Source organism: Bos grunniens, chromosome 14 (genome assembly GCF_055505025.1).
Source record: "Bos grunniens cultivar Pamir isolate PY7600 chromosome 14, Bosgru_T2T1.0, whole genome shotgun sequence".
NCBI lineage: Eukaryota > Metazoa > Chordata > Mammalia > Artiodactyla > Bovidae > Bos > Bos grunniens.
In genome coordinates this window covers 18,144,553-18,170,000 of record NC_141178.1, presented here as the reverse complement: position 1 = coordinate 18,170,000, position 25,448 = coordinate 18,144,553, and the positions used below count along the sequence as shown (strand labels likewise).

Sequence of the window (25,448 nt, the reverse complement as noted above, 5' to 3'; positions counted from 1 at the left end):
CCCATGGATTGTAGCTCTCCAGGCTCCTCTGTCCATGGGATTCTCCAGGCAAAAATGCTGGAGTGGGTCACCATTTTCTTCTCCAAGGGATCTTCCCATCTCAAGGATCAAACATGCTCTCCTGCATTGGCAGGCAGATTCTTTACCACTGGGACACCCCCTCTACTAGAGAAAGAAAATGAAAATAGGGAAGCTTCCGAGAAAGCCCAGGAATTCAAATCCCAGAACCAATCAGCTTTGGGAGTCCTTAGAAGGACAGGTGAAGAAAGCCTATCAATTGTCTTGTCTCAGTACCTGACACAGAGTAGGTGCTCAGTAGCTGTCCGCTGTTAAATTAAACCCATTGGTTACGTTGTACCTCAGTCTGGATGAATTGGGCCTGGCCAACCCAGGTGGAGCCTGCAGGGGAGCAGCATTATCACCTGAGGTTAGAACACACTAATTGCTGCATTTTCCCATGGTATTTAGGGCTCCTTGCATCATACCCCATAATGACTGAGGGTTCTTTCTTGGAATGTGGTGGGAGGGGAACCACCAGCAAAGATTCCAACTTGATAACCTCTCTCTGGGCTTTCACATTATTTTCCTAAAAGTAACTTGGATTTCTCCTGTCTTGTCCAAGCCTTCAGGACCTCTCTGTCCATGTTATCTAACAATGGAACTTGGTAAAAATGAATATAAGATAGTTCCATTGTTCTTATTTCATCTTCAAAGCAATGCTACTGGGCTTCCAGCCATTTAATCTACTTAATCTTTTTTTTTTCTAATATATCTTGGGATTTTTTATGAATATAGAAAAACCCCCAAATATAGGACTTGATAGGAAAACATACATTAAAATTTTATACACAGTTAAATCTTAACAGTAAAAACAATTCATACAGATTGATGCATAAGGAGAATGGAGGTGGTGGGGGAGGAATCCAGCAAAAAACTGCAGTCGTTTCTTTGAGCTGTGAATTAAGGTTAATCTACCTAATCTTGATTTGCTTTCCTGAGAAAGGGGAATTTAAAATTTTCTATCCTTCCTATAAGACATTTTTGTTCTCTGAATCTTGTGTATTTGTATGCATTCCCTAATCTACAAATGATTATGGAGGGCCATGAATGCCAGGATCAGAAATGGTCCTCTTAAAGCTCTGATTGCTTGGAGATCTGAATACTGCTACTCTATGGGACTTGCCTTAGGGATAACCACCTAACTCAGACAGAAACGTATCAATCTGATAAGCGATATTACACTATAACGATCCTGACTCAGATTTTTAATCATGGAACCATGTGTGTTATGGGCTTCCCCTGTACCTCAGTTGGTAAAGAATCTGCCGGCAATACAGGAGACCCAGTTTCGATTCCTGGGTCGGGAAGATCCCCTGGAGAAGGGAATGGCTACCCACTCCAGTACTCTTGCCTGGCGAATCCCATGGACAGAGGAGCCTGGCTGGCTACTGTCCATGGAGTAGCGAGAGTCGGACATGACTCAGCAACTAAACCACCACCATGTGTATTACAGATTTTTTGATTAGCCCTCTCTTGTTTATCTCTAATTGTGAAGAAGGCATTTTAGTATTTTGAGATACAATTGACACAAAACATTGTATAAGTTTAAGTTGTACAGTGTGGTGATTTGATACATATATATGTTGCTGCTGCTGCTGCTGCTAAGTCGCTTCAGTGTGTCTGACTCTGTGTGACCCCATAGACGGCAGCCCACCAGGCTACCCCGTCCCTGGGATTCTCCAAGCAAGAACACCGGAATGGGTTGCCATTTCCTTCTCCAATGCATGAAAGTAAAAAGTGAAAGTGAAGTTGCTCAGTTGTGTCCGACTTTTAGCGACTCCATGGACCGCAGCCTACCAGGCTCCTCTGTCCATGGATTTCCAGGCAAGAGTACTGGAGTGGGGTGCCATTGCCTTCTCCGTGATACACATATATATATTGCAAAATGATTACCACAATAGGGTTACTTAACACATCCTTCACCTTGCAAAACTACTATATTTTTTGTAATAAGAATATTTAAGATCTACTTTCTTAGCAACTTTCAAGTATATAATATGGTATTGTTAACTATAGACATCATGCTGTATACTGAATCCCCAGAACTTACTCATCTTATAACTGGAAGCTTATACCCTTTGACCAACTTCTCCCAATACCTCCAACCCTCAGCACCTGGCAACCACCATTCTAGTCTCTATTATTATGAATTTGGCTTTTTTAAGATTCCACACATAAGTGAGATCATACAATATTTATCTTTCCACCCACGTTGTTAAAAATGGCAGGATTTTCCTTTATATTATGGCAGGATAATATTCCTTTTGAGTGTGTGTGTGTATCTGTGTCTGTGTCTGTTTCACACACTTTCTGTACTTATTCATCTGTTGGTAGATACTAAGATTGTTTCCATGTCTTGGCTGTTGGGAATAATACTGCAATAAACAATGGATATCTCTTCAAGACAGTGATTTCATTTCTTTTGGACATATACCCAGAAGTGAGATGGCTGAATCATATTTAAATTTTTTTAGTTAAAATGTAATTTTTAATTTTTTTACTTAAAAATTTGAAAATAGTTCTATTTTTAATATTTTGAGGAACCACCATACTCTTTTCCATAGTGGTTATATTTCAACAGTGTACACGAGTTCCCTTTTCTCCATATCCTTGCTGACACTTGTGATCTCTTGTCTTCTTGATGATGGCCATTCACACAGAGTGAGGTTTTCATTGTGGTTTGGCTTTCCATTTCCCTGATGATTAATGATACTGAGCACCTTTTCATGTACTTGTTGGCCAAATGAAGGTCTTCTTTGGGAAAATGTCTATTCAGTTCCTCTGCCCATTTTTTAAATCAAAATCAATATTAGTCCTTAACTCACTTGTTTCTCAACATATGTTCAAACTCTGATAAGAGTTCTTGGTACAGCATCAGCACAAGAGTGGATAAACACCAAATCCTACCTGTTTCTTTCACAGGACAGCCTGGTGATGTTCAGCCTGGGTTTTATGGAACCTATACTTTCTTGCTGTTGTTGTTCATTCGCTAAGTCATGTCTGACTCTTTGCAACCCCGTGAACTGCAGCAGGCCAGGCTTCCCTGTACTTCACTGTCTCCCAGAGTTTGCTCAAACTCATGTCCATTGAGTTGGTGATGCCCTCCAATCATCTCATCTTCTTTCTCCCCCTTCTTCATCGGCCCTCAATCTTTCCCAGCATCAGGGTCTTTTTCTAATGAGTCGGCTCCTTGCATCGGGTAGCCAAAGTATTGCAGCTTCAGCTTCAGCATCAGTCCTTCAATGAACATACAGGACTGATTTCCTTTAGGACTGACTGGTTTGATCTCCATGCTGTCCAAGGAACACTCAAGAGTCTTCTCCAGCACCACAATTTGAAAGCATCAACTCTTTGGCATTCAGCCTTCTTATGGTCCAATTCTCACATCTGTACATGACTATTGGAAAAACTATACCTTTGACTATATGGACTTTCGTCAGCAAAGTAATGTCTCTGGTTTTTAATATGCTCTCTGGGTTTGTGACAAGCTTTTCTTCCAAGGAGCAAGCATCTTTTAATTTCGTGGCTACAGTTACCCTCTGCAGTGATTTTGGAGGCAAAAAAAACACCAAAATCTGTCACTGTTTCTACTTTTTCCCCATCTATTTGCCAAGTGATAGGAATGGATGCCATGATCTTTGTTTTCTGAATGTTGAGTTTTAAGCCAGCTTTTTCACTCTCTTCTTTCACCTTCATCAAGAGGCTTTTTAGTTCCTCTAAGTTTTCTGCCATTAGAGTGGTATCATTTGAATATCTGAGGTTGTTGATATTTCTCCCAGCAATCTTGGTTCCAGCTTTGAGTCATCCAGCCTGGCATTTTGCTTTTGTACTCTGCATATAAGTTAAATAAGCAGGATGACAATATATAGCCTTGACGTACTCCTTTCCCAATTTTGAACCAGTCCGTTGTTCCATGTCGGCTACTAACTGTTGCTTCTTGTCCCGCATACAGGTTTCTCAGGAGACAGGTAAAGTGGTCTGGTATTCCCATCTCTTTCAGAATTTTCCAGTTTGCTGTGATCCACACAGTCAAAGGCTTTTGTGTAGTCAACGAAGCAGATGTTTTTCTGGAATTCCCTTGCTTTTTCTATAATCCAATAGATGTTGGCAATTTGATCTCTGGTTCCTCTGCCTTTTCTAAATCCAGCTTGAACATCTGAAAGTTCTCAGTTCACGTACTGCCAAAGCCTAGCTGGAAGGATTTTAAGCACAATCTTGCTAGCATGTGAAATGAGTGCAATTATTGGTAATTTGAATATTCTTTGGCATTGCCTTTATTTGGGATTGGAATGAAAACTGACCTTTTCCGGTCCTAGAACATTGTTGAGTTTTCCAAATTTGCTGGCATATTGAGTGCAGCACTTTCACAGAATCATCTTTTAGGATTTGAAATAGCTCAGCTGGAATTCCATCACCTCCACTAGCTTTGTTCGTAGTAATGCTTCCTAAGGCCCACTTGACTTTACACTCCAGGATGTCTGGCTCTAGGTGGGTGACCACACCATCATGGTTATCTGGGTCATTAAGACGTTTTTGTCTAGTTCTGTGTATTCTTGCCACCTCTTCTTAATCTCGTCTCCTTCTGTTAGGGCCTTGCTGTTTCTGTCCTTTATTGTGCCCATCTTTACATGAAATGTTCCCTTGGTAGCTCCAATCTTCTTGAAGAGATCTTTAGTTTTTCCTATTCTATTGTTTTCCTCTATTTCTTTGCATTGTTCGCTTAAGAAAGCTTTCTTATCTTTCCTTGCTATTTTCTGGGACTCAGCATTCAGTTGGGTATATCTTTCCCTTTCTCCTTTGCCTTGCACTTCTCTTCTTTTCTCAATTACTTGGAAGGCCTCCTCAGACAACCACTTAGCCTTCCTGCATTTCTTTTTCTTGGGGATGGTTTTGGTCACTACCTCCTGTACAGTGTTACAAACCTCCATTGATAGTTCTTCAGGCACTAATCCCTTGAGTCTATCCATCACTTCCACCACATAATCAAAAAGGATTTGATTAAGGGCATACCTGAATGGTCCAGTGGTTTTCCCTACTTTCTTTAAGTCTGAATTTGGCAAAGAGTTCATGATCGGAGCCGCAGTCAGTTCCAGGTCTTGTTTTTGCTGACTGTATAGAGCTTTCCCATCTTCAGGTACAAAGAATATAATCAATCTGATTTCAGTATTGACCATTTGGTGATGTCCATGTGTAGAGTTGTCTCTTTTGTGGCTGGAAGAGGGTGTCTGCTATGACCAGTGCATTCTGTTGGCAAAACTCTGTTAGCCTTTGCCCTGCCTCATTTTGTACTCCAAGGCTAAACTTGCCTGTTACTCCAGGTATCACCTGACTTTCTACTTTTGCATTCCAGCCCCCTATGATGAAAAGGACATCTTTTTTTTTTTTTTTGGTGTTCTGGAAGGTCTTATAGGTCTTCATATAACCAGTCAACTTCAGCTTCTTTGGCATCAGTGATTGGGACATAGATTTGGATTACTGTAATGTTGAATGGTTTGCCTTAGAGGTGAACAGAGATCATTCTGTCATTTCTGAGACTGCATCCTAGTACTGTATTTCAGACTCTTTAGTTGACTTTGAGGGCTATGCCATTTCTTCTAAGGGATTCTTGCCCATGGTAGTAGATACAGGGGTCATCTGAATTAAATTTGCCCATTCCCATCCATTTTAGTTCACTGATACCTAAAATGTCAGTGTTCACTCTTGCTATCTCCTGCTTGACGACATCCAATTTACCTTGATTCATGGATCTCACGTTCCAGGTTCCTACACAACATTCTTTACAGTACTGGACTTTACTTTCACCACCAGACACATCCACAACTGAGTGATATTTTCGCTTGATCCCAGCCTCTCCATTCTTTCTGGAGCTGTTTCTCCCCAGTAGTGTATTGGACACCTAACCACCTGGAGGGCTCATCTTCCAGGGTCATATCTTTTTGCCTTTTCATTGTGTTCTTGGGGTTCTCGAGGCAAGAATACTGAAGTGGTTTGCCATTCCCTTCTCCAGTGAACCACGTTTTGTCAGGCCCTAAGTAGCAGGGACATGCCCTTCAGCTGCTCCAAGTGGCCAGGTGACATGCCGGGTGCCCTAGTTCTCCCACCATTGGTTCTCATGGAGCACACAAACCTTCACCGGGCACTAGGCATCAGTCAGCACGCCACCCAAAGGCACTGCTGGAGTCCCTGGGCCTTAGTTGGCATCTAACAACCATCTTGAAGAGACAGACTTTGGAATCTCACACATTTGAAGCCATATTCTATCCACGTGACTTACAATCTGTGCAAATGTGGCAAACAACCTTTCTAAGCTTCCATTTCCTAATCTCTATGTGTGTGTTAGTCGCTCAGTCGTGTCCAACTCTTTGCAACCCCATGGACTGTAGCCCACCAGGCTCCTCTGTCCATGGGATTCTCCAGGCAGGAACACTGGGGTGGGTTGCCACTTCCTTCTCCAGGGGATCTTCCCGACCCAGGCATCAAACCCGTGTCTCCTGCATTACAGGCAAATACTTTAAGTATGGATAATTAATCGCTTCCTTGAGGATTAAGTGAAAAACTATATGTAAAGCACTTTCATAGTTCTTCATGGGTGCTAATTGGTCAAAAAAAGTAATGAGAAGTGTGATTCCTGTCAATATGGAGTAAATAAACTCCACCCTGTGTCTCACACTGAATACAACTAACAACCTTGGACAGAATTCATGGAGCAGTTATATGAGGACACTGAAAATAAAACGGTAGCAGGCTGATGAGGGGTGGAACTAGAATTGGAAATACCCCCCAAACAGCAGTCAGTTTCTCCATTTTCTTTTCTTTGATATTTCCTATCCTGGATCAATGGCAGTTTAAAACCCAGAACAGTCTGCTGGGTATGGAAGGAAATAGCTTTAGGAGATGCCCTCTATTATTTATCTTTTAAAACAACAACAAAAAAAAGATACTTAGCCCCTATGGGGAAATTCCCTATTCCATTTGTTTTGTTTTTCCTTTCTCTCCAGTCCCAGTGCCCAAACAGTGCATTAGCAAGTGCAGAGGCAGCGGCAATCAAGTAGATACTTAAAACCTCGGGGGAGAGGAACTCTTATGCTGGTCAGAGAAACTGCTCCCTAGGATATCCCCATTCTTTTTCTTTCCTCTTGCTGCTCAGTCCTAGAGGCGCATAGTCATGGGATGTGTACAGTAGAATTAAATTGTTGTTTTCTAGCCAGAGGAAGAGGAAGAAAAACCTCTGAGAGCCACAAAGAGTAGGGAAGAATCACAGAGAGGAGGGAACTTAAAAAAACAATTTTATAATTGTATCTGAAATGAGCTTGCCTGCCAGGGGATCCATATGCATAAATGTAACTTCAAACATTCTACCAAAATTTTTGAGAAGTGATTTTACAGGGGAAACCATTGCCCAGACCCCAGGTGGTCATGGGGTGGTACACAAGTGGGACAGATTCAGATAACACTGCAAAAGTTTTGAAAATAAATTGAGAATAGAACCATAGTTCACAGAATTAGGTAGGAAAACTGTTACCCAAAACTAACCAGATTTTAAAAGTTCCACATCAGAGTTGAACAAAACTGAAAATCACATATAATAATATTAAGAATTGCTAATATACAGTACAAAATTCCTTACAAGTGAGGAAGAAAGAAAATATTAACATTTAGCAAGGGAAAAGGCAATTAAGTAATACCAAACCCTGGGTAGGGCTTCCCTGGTGGCTCCGTGGCAAAGAAGCCACCTGCCAATGCAGGAGACGTGGATTCAATCCCTGGGTAGGGAAGATCCCCTGGAGAAGGAAATGGCAACCCACTCCAGTATTCTTGCCTGGGAAGTCCCACGGACAGAGGAGCCCATGGAGTTGCAAAAGTAACTTAGTAACTAAAAAAAAGTAAACTAAAAAAGTAACTTAGTAACTAAACAACAACCACAACAAAATGCAAATTAGAACCACAATGAGAAACCACCATACACCTAAGCAAATGGCTAAAAATATTTTTAAACATAAAATGCCAAATGCTGGCAAGAATGTGAAGCAGCTAGAACTCTCATATGCTTCTTAGTTCAGTTCAGTTCAGTCACTCGTTCACGTCCGACTCTTTGCGACCCCATGGACTGCAGCACACCAGGCTTCCCTGTCCATCACCAACTCCCGGAGCTTACTCAAACTCATGTCCATCAAGTCAGTGATGCCATTGAACCATCTCATCCTCTGTCATCCCCTTCTCCTCTCACCTTCAATCTTTCCCAGCATCAGGGTCTTTTCCAATGAGTCACTTCTTCAAATCAGGTGGCCGAAGTATTGGAGTTTCAGCTTCAGCATCAGTCCTTCCAATGAATATTCAGGACTTATTTCCTGTAGGATGGACTGGTTGAATCTCCTTGCAGTCCAAGGGACTCTCAAGAGTCTTCTCCAACACCACAGATCAAAAGCATCAGATCTTTGGCACTCAGCTTTCTTTATAGTCCAACTCTCACATCCATACATGACTACTGGGAAAACCATAGCTTTGACTAGACAGACCTTTGTTGGCAAAGTAATGCCTCTGCTTTTTAATATGCTGTCTAGGTTGGTCATAACTTTTCTTCCAAGGAGCAAGCATCTTTTAATTTCATGGCTGCAGTCACCATCTGCAGTGATTTTGGAGCCCCAAAAGCAAAGTCTGTCACTGTTTTCATTGTTTCCCCATCTATTTGCCATGAAGTGATGGGCCCAGATACCATGATCTTAGTTTTCTGAATGTTGAGCTTTAAGCCAACTTTTTTCACTTTCATCAAGAGGCTCTTTAGTTCTTCGCTTTCTGCCATAAGGGTGGTATCATCTGCATATCTGAGGTTATTGATATTTCTCCCAGCAATCTTGATTCCAGCTTGTGCTTCATCCAACCCAGCGTTTCTCATGATGCACTCTGCATGTAAGTTAAATAAGCAGGGTGACAATATACAGCATTGACATACTCCTTTTCCTATTTGGAACCAGTCTGTTGTTCCATGTCCAGTTCTAACTGTTGCTGTTATGAATCTGTTGTTCATACAGATTTCTCAAGAGGCAGGTCAAGTGGTCTGGTATTCCCATCTCTTTCAGAATTTTCCACAGTTTATTGTGATTCACACAGTCAAAGGCTTTAGCATAGTCAATAAAGCAGAAGTAGATGTTTTTCTGGAACTCTCTTGTTTTTTTCATGATCCAGAGAATGTTGGCAATTTGATCTCTGTTCCTCTGCCTTTTCTAAATCCAGCTTGAACATCTGGAAGTTCACAGTTCATGTACTGTTGAAGCCATATACTTCTCATGGGAATGCTTCTCATGGGAATGAAAAATGCTGCTTATGGGAATAAAATGAAAATGCTGCTCATGGGAATGAAAAATGGTACTGCCATTCTGGAAAAGCAGTTGGAAGATTTTAGTAAAGTTAAACATACACTTGCCCTGTGACTCACAGTTCACTCCTGGTATTTACCCTAGAGAAATGAAAACATATGTTCACCCAAAAATCTGTGCATGAATCTTAGTAGCATATTTTATGAATAGATAAATCTTAAATCTTAGTATTTATCTATTCATAAATACCAAATACTGGGAAAAAAAAACCCAAATGCCCTTGAACAAATGAAGGGATAAACAAGCAGCGATATACCCATGTAAAGGTGTACTACTCAGTAATAAAAAAAGAATGAATCAAAGATACATGCAGCTACATGAATGAATCTCAGTGACATTATGCTGAGTGAAGGAAGCTAGTTGCAGAAGGTTACATATTCTCTGTTTCCATTGATGTCACTTTCCGGGAAAAGTTAAACTGTAAGAACAGATAATAGATCAATGGCTACCCAAGGCTTGGAGTGAGGGGAGGGTTTGGCTAAAAGGGAAGCAAAAAAGAAAGAATACTTTCTTTTGGTCAACAATTTGTGATGAAATTGTTCTGTATCCTGACTGCAGTGATGGTTATACGAAATTATACATGTGTTAGAACTGCACACCAAAAAAGTCCATTTTTACTATTGTAGTTTTTGTTGTTTAGTTGCTAAGTAGTGTCCAACTCTTTTGTGACCTCATGGACTGTAGCTCCTCTGTCCATGCAATTCTCCAGATGAGAATACTGGAGTGGGTAGCCATTCCTTTCTCTGGGTGATCTTCCCGACCCAGAGATTGAACTTGTTCTCCTGATTGGCAAGCGGATTCTTTGCCACTGAGCCACCAGGGAAGCCCACTTTTACTATATGTAAATTTTAAAAATAATTGTAAAATAATAGCAAAAGACGCTTACTCCTTGGAAGGAAAGTTATGACCAACCTAGATAACATATTCAAAAGCAGAGACATTACTTTGCCAACAAAGGTTCATCTAGTCAAGGCTATGGTTTTTCCTGTGGTCATGTATGGATGTGAGAGTTGGACTGTGAAGAAGGCTGAGCACCGAAGAATTGATGCTTTTGAACTGTGGTGTTGGAGAAGACTCTTGAGAGTCCCTTGGACTGCAAGGAGATCCAACCAGTCCATTCTGAAGGAGATCAGCCCTGGGATTTCTTTGGAAGGAATGATGCTAAAGCTGAAACTCCAGTACTTTGGCCACCTCATGCGAAGAGTTGACTCATTGGAAAAGACTCTGATGCTGGGAGGGATTGGGGGCGAGAGGAGAAGGGGACGACAGAGGATGAAATGGCTGGATGGCATCACTGACTCGATGGACGTGAGTCTGAGTGAACTCTGGTGATGGACAGGGAGGCCTGGCATGCTGCGATTCATGGGGTTGCAAAGAGTTGGACACGACTGAGCGACTGATCTGATCTGATATTGTTTCAGATAAGACTTTAACTCTTTTTAATGCAAAATGCTGGCTAATTATCTTGTTACATATAAACCCTAAGAAAAACATTTGTTGCCAGAACTTACTTAAAAAGGTGCGCCTCAGTCCTTGAAGAGCTGCCTACTTTAAAGTCTCCTTTCTTCCCTTTGGTGCCCTCACTTTCTTTCCTATCCTCTCTCAGTTGCTCTGCTCTGTCTCCGCTTCTCTCACCTCCTCCTTTTCTGTGCTTTTGTCTTCATCCTAGCTTAACCGGTCATATATTAACCTGAGGTATGTATTTTACATTATATTTTTTGCCACTTAAAAAAAAAAAAACCAAAAACTTATACTCCTTGTTTTTTTTTTTTTTTTAGTTGAATGACTTGAACATTTTATATTTCTCCCTCAAAATTAAAATATTCTGTCAAATTACTTAAAGTTGATTTTTACCTGTGAATGATTTTCAACACTGACATTTCCCCCTTAGTTGCTCAGGAGTTCTCAAGAAGAAACAAAAACTTCCTCTTGCTCTGGTCAGGTGAAAAGGCAGATTTTTTCACTTAAAGTTGATATAACTTTCATTGTCTTACATTATGAAGATGAAAATTTATATAGTCTAGATTCTTTTTTAAAAAAACAATTACATCAAAAGTGAAATTGCGTATTTTAAAAAAATTTCTTTGGAGAGAGGCATGTACAGCAATAGTGCATTCATTTTTAGGTATATAACCCCTCTGAAGTCAACATATTTGTTTGAAACTAAGCAGCTACCCATAAAACAATCATCTCAGAGATTGATTGAAGGTTAACTTACAAATGGTTGGTGACAAACAAGCAGCCATTTGTATGTAAAGGTGATAATCAGGAATTAAACTGAGTATTAGAAAAGATGTCAGACTATGAAGAAAAATAGGTTTGAGAGATTGTATTAAGGAAAAGATTTTAACTAGACTTACATGCTGATCATTTCATGATATATAAAATTATTGAAACATGTTGTACACCCAAAACCAACATAATATTATAACTCAATTATACTTCAATAATAAAAGAAAAAAAGATGAGCTGTATTGAGAAAAAGAAGAAAAAACTTGCTTGTGGATTTACAAGGTAAAGGCTATAAAAAGTTTGGTAGACTAAGAATTTCTGTACGAATAGAAAATTTGAACCAGCTAATCATATAACAAGATAGCTCTTTTGCATAAATGAAAGAGAAAAGATGTCTTACTCTTATCTCCACTGCCATCTTCATGTTTTATTCCACTGTCCTTTTCATCTTCATCTTCTGAGTTTTCTACTTCCTGAATAACCATCCTTTTCCCCTTGGTTTGAGTCTTAGATGCAGGTTCAGAATTTTTCAGATCTCTTTCAACCTCTGACAAGGTTTTCTACAACATAATCACCATGTTAAAGAAAAATTTTTTCTTTAGTAAAAAATACAACTATTCTTGCAGGTAATAATATGAAGATATTGAAAAGTGAATAAAGAGAACTAAGATGAAGCTTTTTATGGTGGTCTTTATTTTTCTTTTCAAACAACCTCATTGATTTCTCTGATTATAATTATATATTTCTATTATAAAAAAATTAAAGTATAACAAGCATAAAAAAGGAAAAAAAACTATCTGCAATCTCGCCTCTCAGATAAACTACTGATATTCTGATGATCATCTTCCTATATATGTTTGTATGCATATAAACTTGCAGACATGTCCAAAAAGTTTTATGAAAATTAAACCATACTGCTGCTGCTGCTGCTAAGTCGCTTCAGTCGTGTCTGCTCTGTGACCCCATAGACGGCAGCCCACCAGCCTCCCCCATCCCTGGGATTCTACAGGCAAGAACACTGGAGTGGGTTGCCATTTCCTTTTCTAATGCATGAAAGTGAAAAGTGAAAGTGAAGTCGTTCAGTCATGTCCGACTCTTAGCGACCCCATGGACTGTAGCCTACCAGGCTCTTCCGTCCATGGGATTTTCCAGGCAAGAGTACTGGAGTGGGGTGCCATTGCCTTCTCCGAAACCATACTACACATGCTTTTAAAGAGTAATATTTAAAGGTTTGGCAGATTTACTTGTATCCCATCGTAAAGGAAATCAACCCTGAATATTCACTGGGAGGACTGATGCTGAAGCTGAAGCTCTAATACTTTGTCCACCTGATGCAAAGAACTGACTCATTTGAAAAGATCCTGATGCTGGGAAAGACTGAAGGTGGGAGGAGAAGGGTATGATAGAGGATGAGATGGTTGGATGGCATCACTGACTCGATAGACATGAGCTTCAAGCTTATGTCAGGTACCCTGACCACCAAGTTCCATGGGGGCAGCAGAAGGCCCAGATAGGTACTACACACTCAGTGGGTTTGTGTCACAGCTGAGGGGTCTCACATTTAGAAAACTCAACACCCATATTTTATAATGTTGTTGTTGTTCAGTCGCCCAGTCATGTCCAACTCTTTGCGACCCCATGGACTACAGCACTCCAGGCTTCCCTGTCCTTCACTATCTCCTGGAGTTTGCTCAAACTCATGTCCATTGAGCTGATGCCATCCAACCATCTCAGCCTTCACATATGAAAAGCCAGCTCACTGGAAAAGACCCAGATGCTGGGAAAGACTGAGGGCAGGAGGTGAAGGGGGAAACAAAGGCTGAGATGGCTGGATGGCATCAACTCAATGGACATGAGTTTGAGCAAACTCCAGGAGCCAAACTGTCGCAAAGAGTTGGACATGACTGGGCAACTGAACAACAACATTATAAAATATGGATGTTGGGACATGAGTTTGAGCAAACTCCAGGAGCCAAATTGTCGCAAAGAGTTGGACATGACTGGGCGACTGAACAACAACAACATTATAAAATATGGATGTTGGGACATGAGTTTGAGCAAGCTCCGGGAGTTGGTGATGAACAGGGAAGCCTTGGCTCATTGGCTTGCCATGCCATGAGTAACAAAGTCTTCTGTGCCTGACCCAGGAGTCCTGTGAGTTTTAAATAGGGTAAAGTCTCAGACCCTTCATAGTTTTTGACACTTACCTCCTCTCTCTAGGTCTGAACACAGATCCCCTAAGTACATATCTGAGTCAGTTTACTGTCAATGATGCTATGCTTACCATACAAGTTAAAGGAAGAAACACTCTTTTATGGCCATTAAGCTCATGCCTAATCCAACTAGGAACTTCTACACCACCCTGCATAATAAACTGAAATTGGCTCAAAGAAAAGGATTGCCTACAATGCTGTAGGAAAGAGAAAATTATTTATCCTTTAGGAGTAGGTTAATGATTTTGGACAATTTAAGAGTCTGCTTTCTTTCACTTCAAATACATGTTAACACCGGGGGGTGTCTGAGATGTATCTACTATTTAAAGTTGTGTCCTATTCATTCCTCAATATCATTTATCCAGCAAGGCTGGTATCTTAACATAAACCCAGAAAAAGCAAACTATAGAATTAGGTGAGGGATTGCTTTCTGTACTTACTTTGGCCAACTCATTATCAGGTTCAACAGCCAGTACTTTATTCAAGTCTTCTATAGCTTCCTGGAGCTTGTTTTGATGCTTATATGTGGTGGCACGGCGCAGAAGAGCTGAAAATTTACCAAAATAAAAGTTATATTTTTTTAACATATGGCATTCTGATTATGACACATTCTTCAAGGGGAAGAATTTAGAATGCAATTGTGCAAACTAGACCCATTTTAAGATTCTTACAAATACAGAAAATGATCCTGAGGTCAAACAGAAGAGGCTGCAATAAAAAACTGTCCCTTCCAACAGCCTGGCCCTCTGACAGCTCCAGGCTCTGCCAGTTCCCCCAAGGCTGAGAGACTCCACATCTTAACCCTTTGAAGGCACCATGCTGTGCTACAATATTGGGAAGCTCTTCACTAAATAATAATATGTTCCTCCTTATAATCATCATGACTATTATTTCTACTTTCTGAAAACTTAAAAAGCCTTTCATTTAAATGTGGTATTTATATTAATAACCAAGCACCTAACTCAGAATATGGGTCCTTAGTGAAGTCTTTATAGCAATCTAAAATGAATAGGAACACAGAGAATCTTGGTGTTTAAGTCCAGCTAAGTTCAGAAATTGCACACTTTGGTAAATTGTATCAGAGAATTTTTGAAGGTTACAGCATCTAATTTGATAATTTTTAATACTAAAATGAATCATGATTAATTATGTCATAAGAGAACTTTGTGTAGTAAGCCATGATTTTGAAAAGAATCAGGCTTTGTAATTCTGGAATTTATATCTGATTCTGTAATTTATATCTGATTTATTTTAATAACACTATTTTAAAACATAAATTTGGCTAGTTTGATTTTAGTCTTAGAATGAGCCAGGAAAATCTAGAGGATAAATCATTTCATCATTAATATAAACAAAATTATAGCATAAGTACAAATTGAGCTATTACTGTTCCTATTCAGATTTCAGAAGGAACTGTCCATAAAGAAATATTCATGATATAACAATTACCATTTTAAAAAAACTCTTTATTTTTGGAAATAATTTCAGATTTACAGAAAGTTGCAAAGCTAATACAGACAGTTCTCATATACCCCAACCCAGCTTTAAGGCTAACATCTTACATAACTATGATATATTTGCCAAAACTAAGAAATATTGTTAACTAAACATTAGACTTTATGTGGATTTCACCAATTTTTCCACTAATGTCCATTTTCTGCTTCAGGTTATAACCATATACTATGCTGCATTTAGAACAATTAATTTTTGAGTAAAAAATAAAGTTTCAAAGAGGATGATATTTATCCACTTAAGAAAATCTAAGAATTCTTAATGTTTTATGGCCATACTGATTACTAGATTTGGCTCTGTCAAACTTGTTTTTTTATATAGTGAAGATTCTGGTGCTTAAGAAATTATTCAAATGGGGAAAAATGAAAACAGAAGACCATTCTAGTGCAGAAGAGTAGCACAGTGGTTGAATGTGGACTCTGGAGTGTCATCCAGTGTCAAGTCCTGGCTCTGTCACTTACCAGCTGGGTGATCTTAGGTGAGTTGTTCAGTCCCTCAGTATGTCCATGTCCTTTTGTAAAATGAGTGTGCTAGTAACAGCTGTTGTTGTTTAGTTGCTAAATCATGTCTAACTCTTTTTCGAACCCATGGGCTGTGCAGTCCGCCAGTCTCCTCTGTCCTTGGGATTTCCCAGGCAAGAATACTGGAGTGGGTTGCCATTTCCTTCTCCCGGGGATCTTCCCAACCCAGGGATCAAATTCGTATCTCCTGCATTGGCATGTGGGTTCTTTATCACTAAGCCACCTGGCAAGTCCACTAAAAACAGTCCCTGCACCGTTACTGAGCTGTTGTGAAAAGTAATGGAGTTAATATATGTACTGCATGGCACAGGGCCTGGCACAGTGGTCGTGTGGAGACTGGGCACCTGCCTAAAGCTAGGACCCCACCCATATGCTGTGATAGAGACAACATACAAGCAAAGAAGAACTTTACTGGGGAAGGGAGGGCATCCATGCCGATGACAGTCGGGCTGATGCACCAGGATCCGTCCTCAGCACACCATGGTTTCTGCCCACCCGTGTTTGTAGGCATGTGGGAAAAAAAGTAAGTGGTTGTATTTATCTGAATCCATAGTATTTAGAAATAGAATGAATCTACTATAATTTATGCCTCTCCCTTTCGGAATGACTCCTTGGTAACAGAAAAGGAGAGCAGAGTCTGACTTGCGTACTTCAGGCTTGGACCATAAGAAGGTACAGTAGGAAAGCAGAATGGAGGGCGGGTGTTGGTGGGGAGGTGTAGTCAGCTTTGGACACACTTAATTTAAGATGGCCTATGGACATCTAGGTGGAAAACCCAAAAAGCAGCTGGTGGAACGTTCTAGAGCTCTGGTGTGAGCTTATTAATAAATATTTAAAAATCATATTTAAATTTATTTTTTAGATAAAAAGATACAGTTCAATAAGCCAGTCAGAAAAAGATAAATACTGTATGATTTAATTTGTATGAGGTACCCAGGATAATAAAATCACAGAGACAGAGAGTAGACTGGTAGTTGCCAGAGGCTGGGGTGGGTAGAGAGGATAAAGAGTTGCTGTTTCATGGGTACATTTTCAAGATTTAAAAAGTTCTGCAGGTGGACAGTAGAGCTGACTGCACAACAATATGAATGTACTTAAGACCACCGAACTCTGTACTTAAAAATGACTAAGATGGTAAAAGTTTGTGCTATGTCAATTTTACCACAATTTTTTAAAAATTGAAAGGGAACAAAAACCCCACAAACTACAGCTCAAATGCAAGCGTGAGATATTTCTCTAAAAATGCATGTAGGACTTCCCTGGTAGTCTAGTGGTTAAGAATCCAGCTGCCAATGCAGGGAACGTGGGTTTGATCCCAGGTTGGGGAAGTAAGATCCAACAGGCTGAGGGGAACTAAACCCATGCACCACAAGTACTGAAGCCCACGTGCTCTAGAGCCCCTGCTCCACAACAAGAGAAGCCGCCGCAGTGAGAAGCCTGCGCATCACAACGAAGAGTAGCCCCCACTCGCCACGGCTAGAGAAAGCCTGCGGGCAGCCATGAAGACCCAGTGCCGCCAAAAACAAGTAAAAACAAAAACATGTACACTTTGCTCAATCATCTGGGATTACTAGCTACATCAGTGCAAGTAATTAAAAAGTTAAATCCGAAGTTAAACTTGAAATGCAAAGTAACTTGAGGAAGGTAATGATTCACATATAGAAATTTGAGTTTATTTGAATTTTTTTTAGTGTAAACATTGGAGAAGGCAATGGCACCCCACTCCAGTACTCTTGCCTGGAAAATCCCATGGATGGAGGAGCCTGGTAGGCTGCAGTCCATGGGGTCGCTGAGGGTTGGACACAACTGAGCGACTTCACTTTCACTTTCCACTTTCACGCATTGGAGAAGGAAGTGGCAACCCACTCCAGTGTTCTTGCCTTGAGAGTCCCAGGGACGGGGGAGCCTGGTGGGCTGCTGTCTGTGGGGTCACACAGAGTTGGACACGACTGAAGTGACTTAGCAGCAGTGTAAACATAATGAGTATCTACAGATGACCTTCAACAGATGGTGCAGCAAATTTAAAGGTATTCTATGAATACTTTTTACCCTTTAAGTTCCCAGGTTCTAACTCCAAGACCTTTTCACAGTCCTGAAAAGCACTGTTCCAGTTCTGCAGTTTGAGTTCTGCTTGAGCACGATTGTTGTAAGCTGCTACGGTGGGAAGCACGGATAAGCTCCTGTAAAAGAGACACTTTTAAAAAGTTTTTAATATTTTATTGTGGTAAAACGTATGAAAGAGACATTAATGTCAACAAGCGAATGACAGGAAAACATAAAATGGAGAAACTCAGCTAAAGTTAGAAGCTAAAACAATCACAGCTCATGTTGTGGGTAGAATTGCGTCCACTCAAATTGGTAGGTTGAAGTCCCACCCCCCAGCACCTCAGGATATCACTACACTTGGAGATAGTCTTGAAAGAGATGATTAAGTTAAAGTGAGGTCATGAGGGTGTTTCCTAATCCAATATGACTAGTATCCTTATAAGAAGACACACCCAGAGGAAAGATCACTTGAGGACACAGAGGGAAGATGGCTACAGACAAGCCAAGGAGAGAGGCCTTAGAAGAAACCAACCCTGCAGACTCCTTGATGTCAGACTTCTAGCCTCCAGAGCTGTGAGAATACATTTCTGTTGTTTAAGTCAATCAGTTTGTGGCAGTTTGAAGGGCTGCTGCTGCTGCTGCTGCTAAGTCACTTCAGTCGTGTCCGACTCTGTGTGACCCCATAGACGGCAGCCCACCAGGCTCCCCCGTCCCTGGGATTCTCCAGGCAAGAACACTGGAGTGGGCTGCCACCTCCTTCTCCAATGCGTGAAAGTGAAAAGTGAAAGTGAAGTCACTCAGTCGTGTCAGACTCTGAGCGACCCCACTACCAGGCTCTTCCATCCATGGGATTTGCCAGGCAAGAGTACTAGAGTGGGGTGCCATTGCCTTCTCCGAGTTTGCAGGGCAGCCCCAGCAAATTAACGCAGCATGGGCTGTCAAAAGTAATACCATAAAATTCTACAAACTACTAAATCAATGTTTAGACAGATGCTTAAGTTTCTAGTGAAAAGGTTTAAAATTTATTCTGGCTTTAGAAGTGATATGATCATTTAAATACCCGTATTGTTGCTGCTAAGTCGCTTTAGTTGTGTCCAACTGTTTGCAACCCCATGGACCGTAGCCCACCAGGCTCTTCTGTCCATGGGATTCTCCAGGTAAGAATACTGGAATGGGTAGCCATTCCCTTCTCCAGGGGATCTTCCCAACCCAGGGATCAAACCCAAATCTTCCTCATTGCAGGTGGATTCTTTACCATCTGAGCCACCCTTAAATACCCACACAGATCTCCTCAAAACAAGCCAGTTTAGTTAACATCAATTTTTTTTTCTTTTTTTTACTCTTTGGGGACAATTTCCTAGTTAAAAAAAAAAAAAAAAAACACACAAGCAAATAGTGATCAACCACAACTAATACCCTTTGTTAAATTATTATCGTGTTAACAGACACAGTCTGTTATCTAAAAGTAGATTTAACTCTTAGGAAATAATCATAATCTTACCAAAGGATTTTAATTGAAGGAAACAGAAAAGAGCAGTAGTAATTGAGGAATACAGACCTTAAGAGAGTAAGTTTTGCTACACTAAGGATATGAATGCAATATAATTAACAAAAAGAATAATTTTAAACCTACCTAGCTATTGCTTATAAAATTGATTTGAAATGTTGTAGAATAATTTGCTAGGGACTTCCCAGGTGGTCCAGTGGCTAAAACTCTATGCTCCCAATCCAGTGGGCCAGGGAGTTCAATCCCTGGTCGGGGAACTAGATCCTGCATGCTGCAACTAAGAGCCTACATACTGCAACTCAAAGATTCCACACGGCACAGTGGAGACCTAAGACGCTGCCTGCCGCGACCAAGACCTAGTGCTGCTGCTGCTAAGTCGCTTCAGTCGTGTCCGACTCTGTGCGACCCCATAGACGGCAGCCCACCAGGCTCCCCCGTCCCTGGGATTCTCCAGGCAAGAACACTGGAGTGGGCTGCCACCTCCTTCTCCAATGCGTGAAAGTGAAAAGAGAAAGTGAAGTCGCTCAGTCGTGTCCGACCTTCAGCAACGCTATGGACTGCAGCCCACCAGGCTCCTCCGTCCATGGGATTTTCCAGACCTAGTGCAGTCAAATAAATAAATACTCTCTATATAGTTTTAAAATAATGTATTCCTAAATATAGGAATGATAAGGGTATTGGTACACTGAATCTTCTAAATCCAGAATTACAATATAAGATAAAAACAGAAAACTCACAGAGTGTCTATTTATTAAGATCATTAGTGGAGATTTCCCAGGCAAAAATACTGGAGTGGGTTGTCATTTCCTTCTCCAAGGGATCTTCCCAACCCAGGGATCGAACCCACATCTCCTGCATTGGCAAGCAAATACTCTATTGCTGAGTCACCTGGGAAGCCCCACAAGATCATTTAAGATGAATATAAATAAATCACATGGTTGGGTAGCAATCAAACAGAAAATACATGTAAGAATAAATAACACAAGAGCCTGACACTGAGTACCTCCCACCTGCCAGACACTAAACATTAAACTCACTCAATCCTCATTATAACGCACAGAGGAGGAATTACTGCTTTCCCAATCTTACAGATGAGAAAACAGATGGGGCAGGAAGGTTAAGTAACATGCCCAAGGCCACAGGCTTGAAAATGGTAGAGTTAAGGTTCAGACCTCAGTGGTTTACTCTAGCACCTGTTCTCTTTACCATCATGTTACCCTGCCTTTCAGCAACTTGTTTTATTTAATCCTCACAGCTGCTCTGAGGTTGGCACTATTATAGTCTCATCACACTGAGATGTCTGAGACAAAAGAGGTGAAGAATCTACCCAAGGTCTGAAAAGTGGCAGTGTGAGTTCCCTTAACCATTGCACTATGCTGCTTTAATTCTTCACCTCTATGATTTCTTCAAAGAGGAAGACAAGAAAAAGTTTGTTCCCTGTAATAGGCAGGAGATTCTCCACTGGTGGAAATCTATAAGAAGAGAGAAAACAATACCAGAGCTGACACCCACCTGCCCAAACAGCGGAGGTTGAACCGAATGAATGATACCTCAATTCTATAAGAAGAGAGAAAACAATACCAGAGCTGACACCCACCTGCCCAAACAGCGGAGGTTGAACCGAATGAATGATACCTCAATTCTATAAGAAGAGAGAAAACAATACCAGAGCTGACATCCACCTGCCCAAACAGCGGAGGCTGAACTGAATGAATGATACCTCAATTCTATAAGAAGAGAGAAAACAATACCAGAGCTGACACCCACCTGCCCAAACAGCGGAGGCTGAACTGAATGAATGATACCTCAATTCTATAAGAAGAGAGAAAACAATACCAGAGCTGACACCCACCTGCCCAAACAGCGGAGGCTGAACCGAATGAATGATACCTCAATATTCTCTTTACTTTGTATGTTCACTTCAACAGTTTAGAAACACAAGTGTTAAAAAAAAAACCAAAAACTTCTTTCAAAGGTGGAAGCACAATTTTACAGCATTTAGTTCTATTAATAAGATAGCATTCGTGGTTCTATAAGCACAGTTTGTCTATAACAGTATTTTAAGAAATTAGTTTATTTTTCACAGACTGTAAGAGCTTCATACGTTCGTACAAGCATACAATGAACATGTACTGTGAACCAGGTGTTGGCTGGGCATTAGGGGTCCAGTGGTATTTTTAAAAATGACAAGTGGGCTCAATCTTACAGACTTTATAGTCCAGTTAGTGCCAGATCACACAAATTTGAATCATACCTCCAACAGATATTACAAAGAGGTAAAATTACTATATGGGTTTGCAAATTTGGCAGTGGCGGGGGTGGGGGGCATTGGAGCGGTAATTGAGTTGGGTGGAGGTTTAACCTGGTCTGAGAAGTAAAGGAAAACTTCACAAAAGAAGTAAGGCATGGGCTGAGATCTGGATAATAAGTTAGAATTAACTAAATAACAAGTAGAGGAAAGAGTATTCTAGACAGAGGCTCAATATATGCAAAGGCCTTGTGGTGGGAGGTAGTACCATAAAATACTAGAGCCGGGCAGTCTACTACAGAACCTGAGTTTTTAACCTCTATCCTGAATGAACTTTCTGTTGAGTTCCATCCAGACAGCTTCTATTTCCTCTGTAAAATAGTAAAGTTAGAAACTCTGTCAAACATGGGAGTGGAGTGGGAGCTTGGAGTTTTAAGAAAAGTATCGAGAAAACAAGGCAAACACAAGTGAAAATGAAAGTGAAGTCACTCAGTCGTGTCCGACTCTTTGTGACCCCATGGACTGTGGCCTGCAAACTCCTCCACCCATGGGATTTTCCAGGCAAGAATACTGGAGTGGATTGCCATTTCCTTCTCCAGGGGATCTTCCTGACCCAGCGATCGAACCCTGGTCTCCTGCACCGCAGGCAGACTCTTTACTGTCTGAGCTAAACACAAGTGAATATATGATAAATTGCAAGTACCATATATTGAGTGATTATGACACATTATTTAGCTTATTTATATCATTTCAACAATCAAACACTATCATTTTTTAAATGACAAGATTAAACCACATCAAAAATCTGCTCACCGAGTATAGTACTTTACAGCTTCTTCATAATCTCCTGACTTAAAAGCTTCATTTCCTTTTTCCTTTTCACGCGTAGCCAGAAAAACCTTTTCCTTTTCAGTTAGACCTATAAATAAATGTTATCTGCTGTAAGTAAGAATATAACTTGATAGAATTTTCCAAATTTAAATCCAAAAATGCTTATTTTAACAGAAGCAGAAAACTATAAAAACAAATAAAGCAAATAAAAGGTTTCCTAAGTTTATGATATTTCTATTCTTTTTAATCATTCAGAATTTTTGAAGGTTTAGATTTCTCAATAATTGTTTTGCTTTACTTTAAAGGTACTATGTACCTGTGGACTTCAAGTGAACAGAAAGTGCTCCATCTTTTTGTTTTGAGGAAAAGAAATTTGAAGGATTTGGACAAAAAAGATTTGAAAAAGGGAATGAAAACTGAATCATGGTAAAAACAAAATAGGTTTACATATTCATATGTTTTTAAGTCTTATTACACTTAAGTATCATAACTATTATTATTCATAAAATTAATAAGTTTAAGGATAGAATGGAATTTGTTAGAGGTGATCAGCCCTAGGAGAAAATTCATAAACTTTTTATGGAAATATACAGCTCTTAAAGAGAATGTCTTTGGGTCAACAGCTTTTATTATCATTCAAAAAAGGTAAAGATTACTGCTGCTGCTGCTGCTGCTAAGTCGCTTCAGTCGTGTCCGACTCTGTGTGACTCCGTAGATGGCAGCCCACCAGGCTCCCCCGTCCCTGGGACTCTCAAGGCAAGAACACTGGAGTGGGTTGCCATTTCCTCCTCCAATGCATGAAAGTGAAAAGTGAAAGTGAAGTCACTCAGTCATGTCCGACCCTTAGCGACCCCATGGTCTGCAGCCTACCAGGCTCCCCCATCCATGGGATTTTCCAGGCAAGAGTACTGGAGTGGGGTGCCATTGCCTTCTCCAGTAAAGACTACTAAATCATTCCTATTTTCCCCCCATTACCTGCTGTATCTAGTCTTGTCTCAATTTTAGACAAATGTGATTTGTTGTTTATTACAGTTCTTTCTTTATCTTCATCAAGTTTTGCACATTCTTTTTCCACGTCAAATCTTAAATGAAAAATAATAAAAAACTAGGAAAAAGCTCAATACAAACAAGAGAATAAAACTTATTATTGATACTCTTGTATCTGTATCACTGTGCCTTTAGAAATAATATTCCAAAAATATATGGTAGGTTTGTATTAGATGTCACCTGTATTTTTTCCTAAAAAACACAGAATTTAGCGAGGACTTAAATTTTAATCAGCCCTAAATTGTGCAGAACTTTGTTATTACAGTAGTGACTAATTTATCTTAATTTAAAAATTTGTTATTTTGGATGGGTAAATATTGCATTAGTTATTTTTGGTTACTCATAAATAAAAGGATGCCATAGTTTTTTATTTAATGAAGAAACAAAATCAAGAGTGCTTAATCCAAATACTCTTAGTACTCTACTGACATAACTTACATTTGATATGTTCAGGTTTAAAATAATTAAGGAGTTATTACAGTATTTTATGACAGTGAATTTTTACGGACAATTTTATATAAAGAAATATAAAACATACTTATCCCACTCCGCATAATCTCTCGGAATTTTCTTTTTAGCTGGTCTACTTTTAGAATTCTTATCCTAAAAGAATAAAATTATATTTTATGAGATATTTAATATAAGATTAGCATATTTTCATATAAAGGTGAAGTATTGGCTTAAGATACATGAATTGAATGGATAAGAATAAGTTACCCTTGAAGATAGGACAGTTTCAGTATTATAATTATTAACATAATAATACACAGCAGATTAATTATGAGAGTGATGAATAGGACTTTAGGTACATATGTAAAACTTTAAAACTTACATGTATGAAATGTGATTATTATTGATTTTCTTATAATGAAAAAATATGAAACTATCATTCATTCTTTTAAAACCTAGGCATTGAAGAAATAGCTAGTTTGCTGTATTAGAGCTGTTTTGCTTACAATGACAGATACCCAAGTTGGACTAATTTTGTTTAAAAAGAATAATTTACTGGCTTATGTAACCAAATGGATGAAAGGGCTGGGATATTGCTGGATAAAGGATTCATATACCCTCTCTCTATAGCTCTTCCTCTCTCCACCTGTCTTCTCTTCCCTAGAATTCTCTGCTTCTCTCTGCCTGATTGCTTGCTTTCTCTATGCAGTAGGAAATGTGGCTACACTCAGTCTGGGATTATAACCTCACCGGCTTCCCAATCAGAAGGGAAAAGGAGACTGACTCTTCTCCCCATCTTTAGTTAGAGAAATCCCAGGGAAGGACTCTGATTAGCTAGTTTGCATTATGGGTCATCACTGACCAATCCCTAGCTTTGTGTCATTAAGTGGCTCAACCCAGGGCACATGCCCACTGCAAGCACCAGAAGGGAATGAGAGGAAAGCAAACAACAGCTAAAAATAGTTTCTTAAAAATCATCATTTGAAATCATCTGAATGGATACACAAGCACAATTCTGTAATATTATACACTGGTCATTAGGGGTTAACACAGGTCTTCCAAATATTCCTATATTTCATTATACAATTAAAAATAATATCTGTTAAAATTTTCATGGTGATCACCAACAGGCACATGAAAAGATGTTCAATGTCACTAATCATCAGGGAAATGCAAATTAAAACCATGAGATATCACCTCACACCTGTCAGAATGGCTATCATCAAAAAGACCAGAAACAACAAACGTTGGAAAAGATGTGGAGAGAAGACAACTCTTGTACACTGTTGATAAGAACATAAATTGGTGCACCCACTGTGGGAAACGGTATGACGGTTTCTCAAAAAACTAAAAATAGAACTACCATATGATCCAGCAGTTCCACTCCAGGGTATATACCAAATATTG

At 39.9% G+C, this 25,448-nt stretch overlaps 1 protein-coding gene across 5 annotated transcripts in view; it reads right to left on the bottom strand.

The window, feature by feature from the left end:
• Window positions 1-25,448, bottom strand: part of SPAG1 (sperm associated antigen 1) — an 85,475-nt gene that overhangs the window by 38,614 nt on the left and 21,413 nt on the right. For 3 of the 5 annotated variants that reach the window (XR_015140535.1, XM_086336125.1, XM_086336127.1), the window contains exons 5-10: window positions 24,130-24,194; window positions 23,520-23,626; window positions 22,527-22,632; window positions 17,962-18,092; window positions 14,320-14,426; window positions 12,067-12,226 (exon numbers count right to left, since the gene is read on the bottom strand). Coding sequence is in view for 4 of the 5 variants with exons in the window: in XM_086336125.1 (XP_086192251.1) it covers window positions 12,067-12,226; window positions 14,320-14,426; window positions 17,962-18,092; window positions 22,527-22,632; window positions 23,520-23,626; window positions 24,130-24,194 (676 nt within the window). In the remaining variant the exon portion in view is untranslated. The remainder of the gene's footprint in view (window positions 1-12,066; window positions 12,227-14,319; window positions 14,427-17,961; window positions 18,093-22,526; window positions 22,633-23,519; window positions 23,627-24,129; window positions 24,195-25,448) is intronic. The other 2 variants (XM_086336126.1, XM_086336128.1) reach the window with 2 other exon arrangements.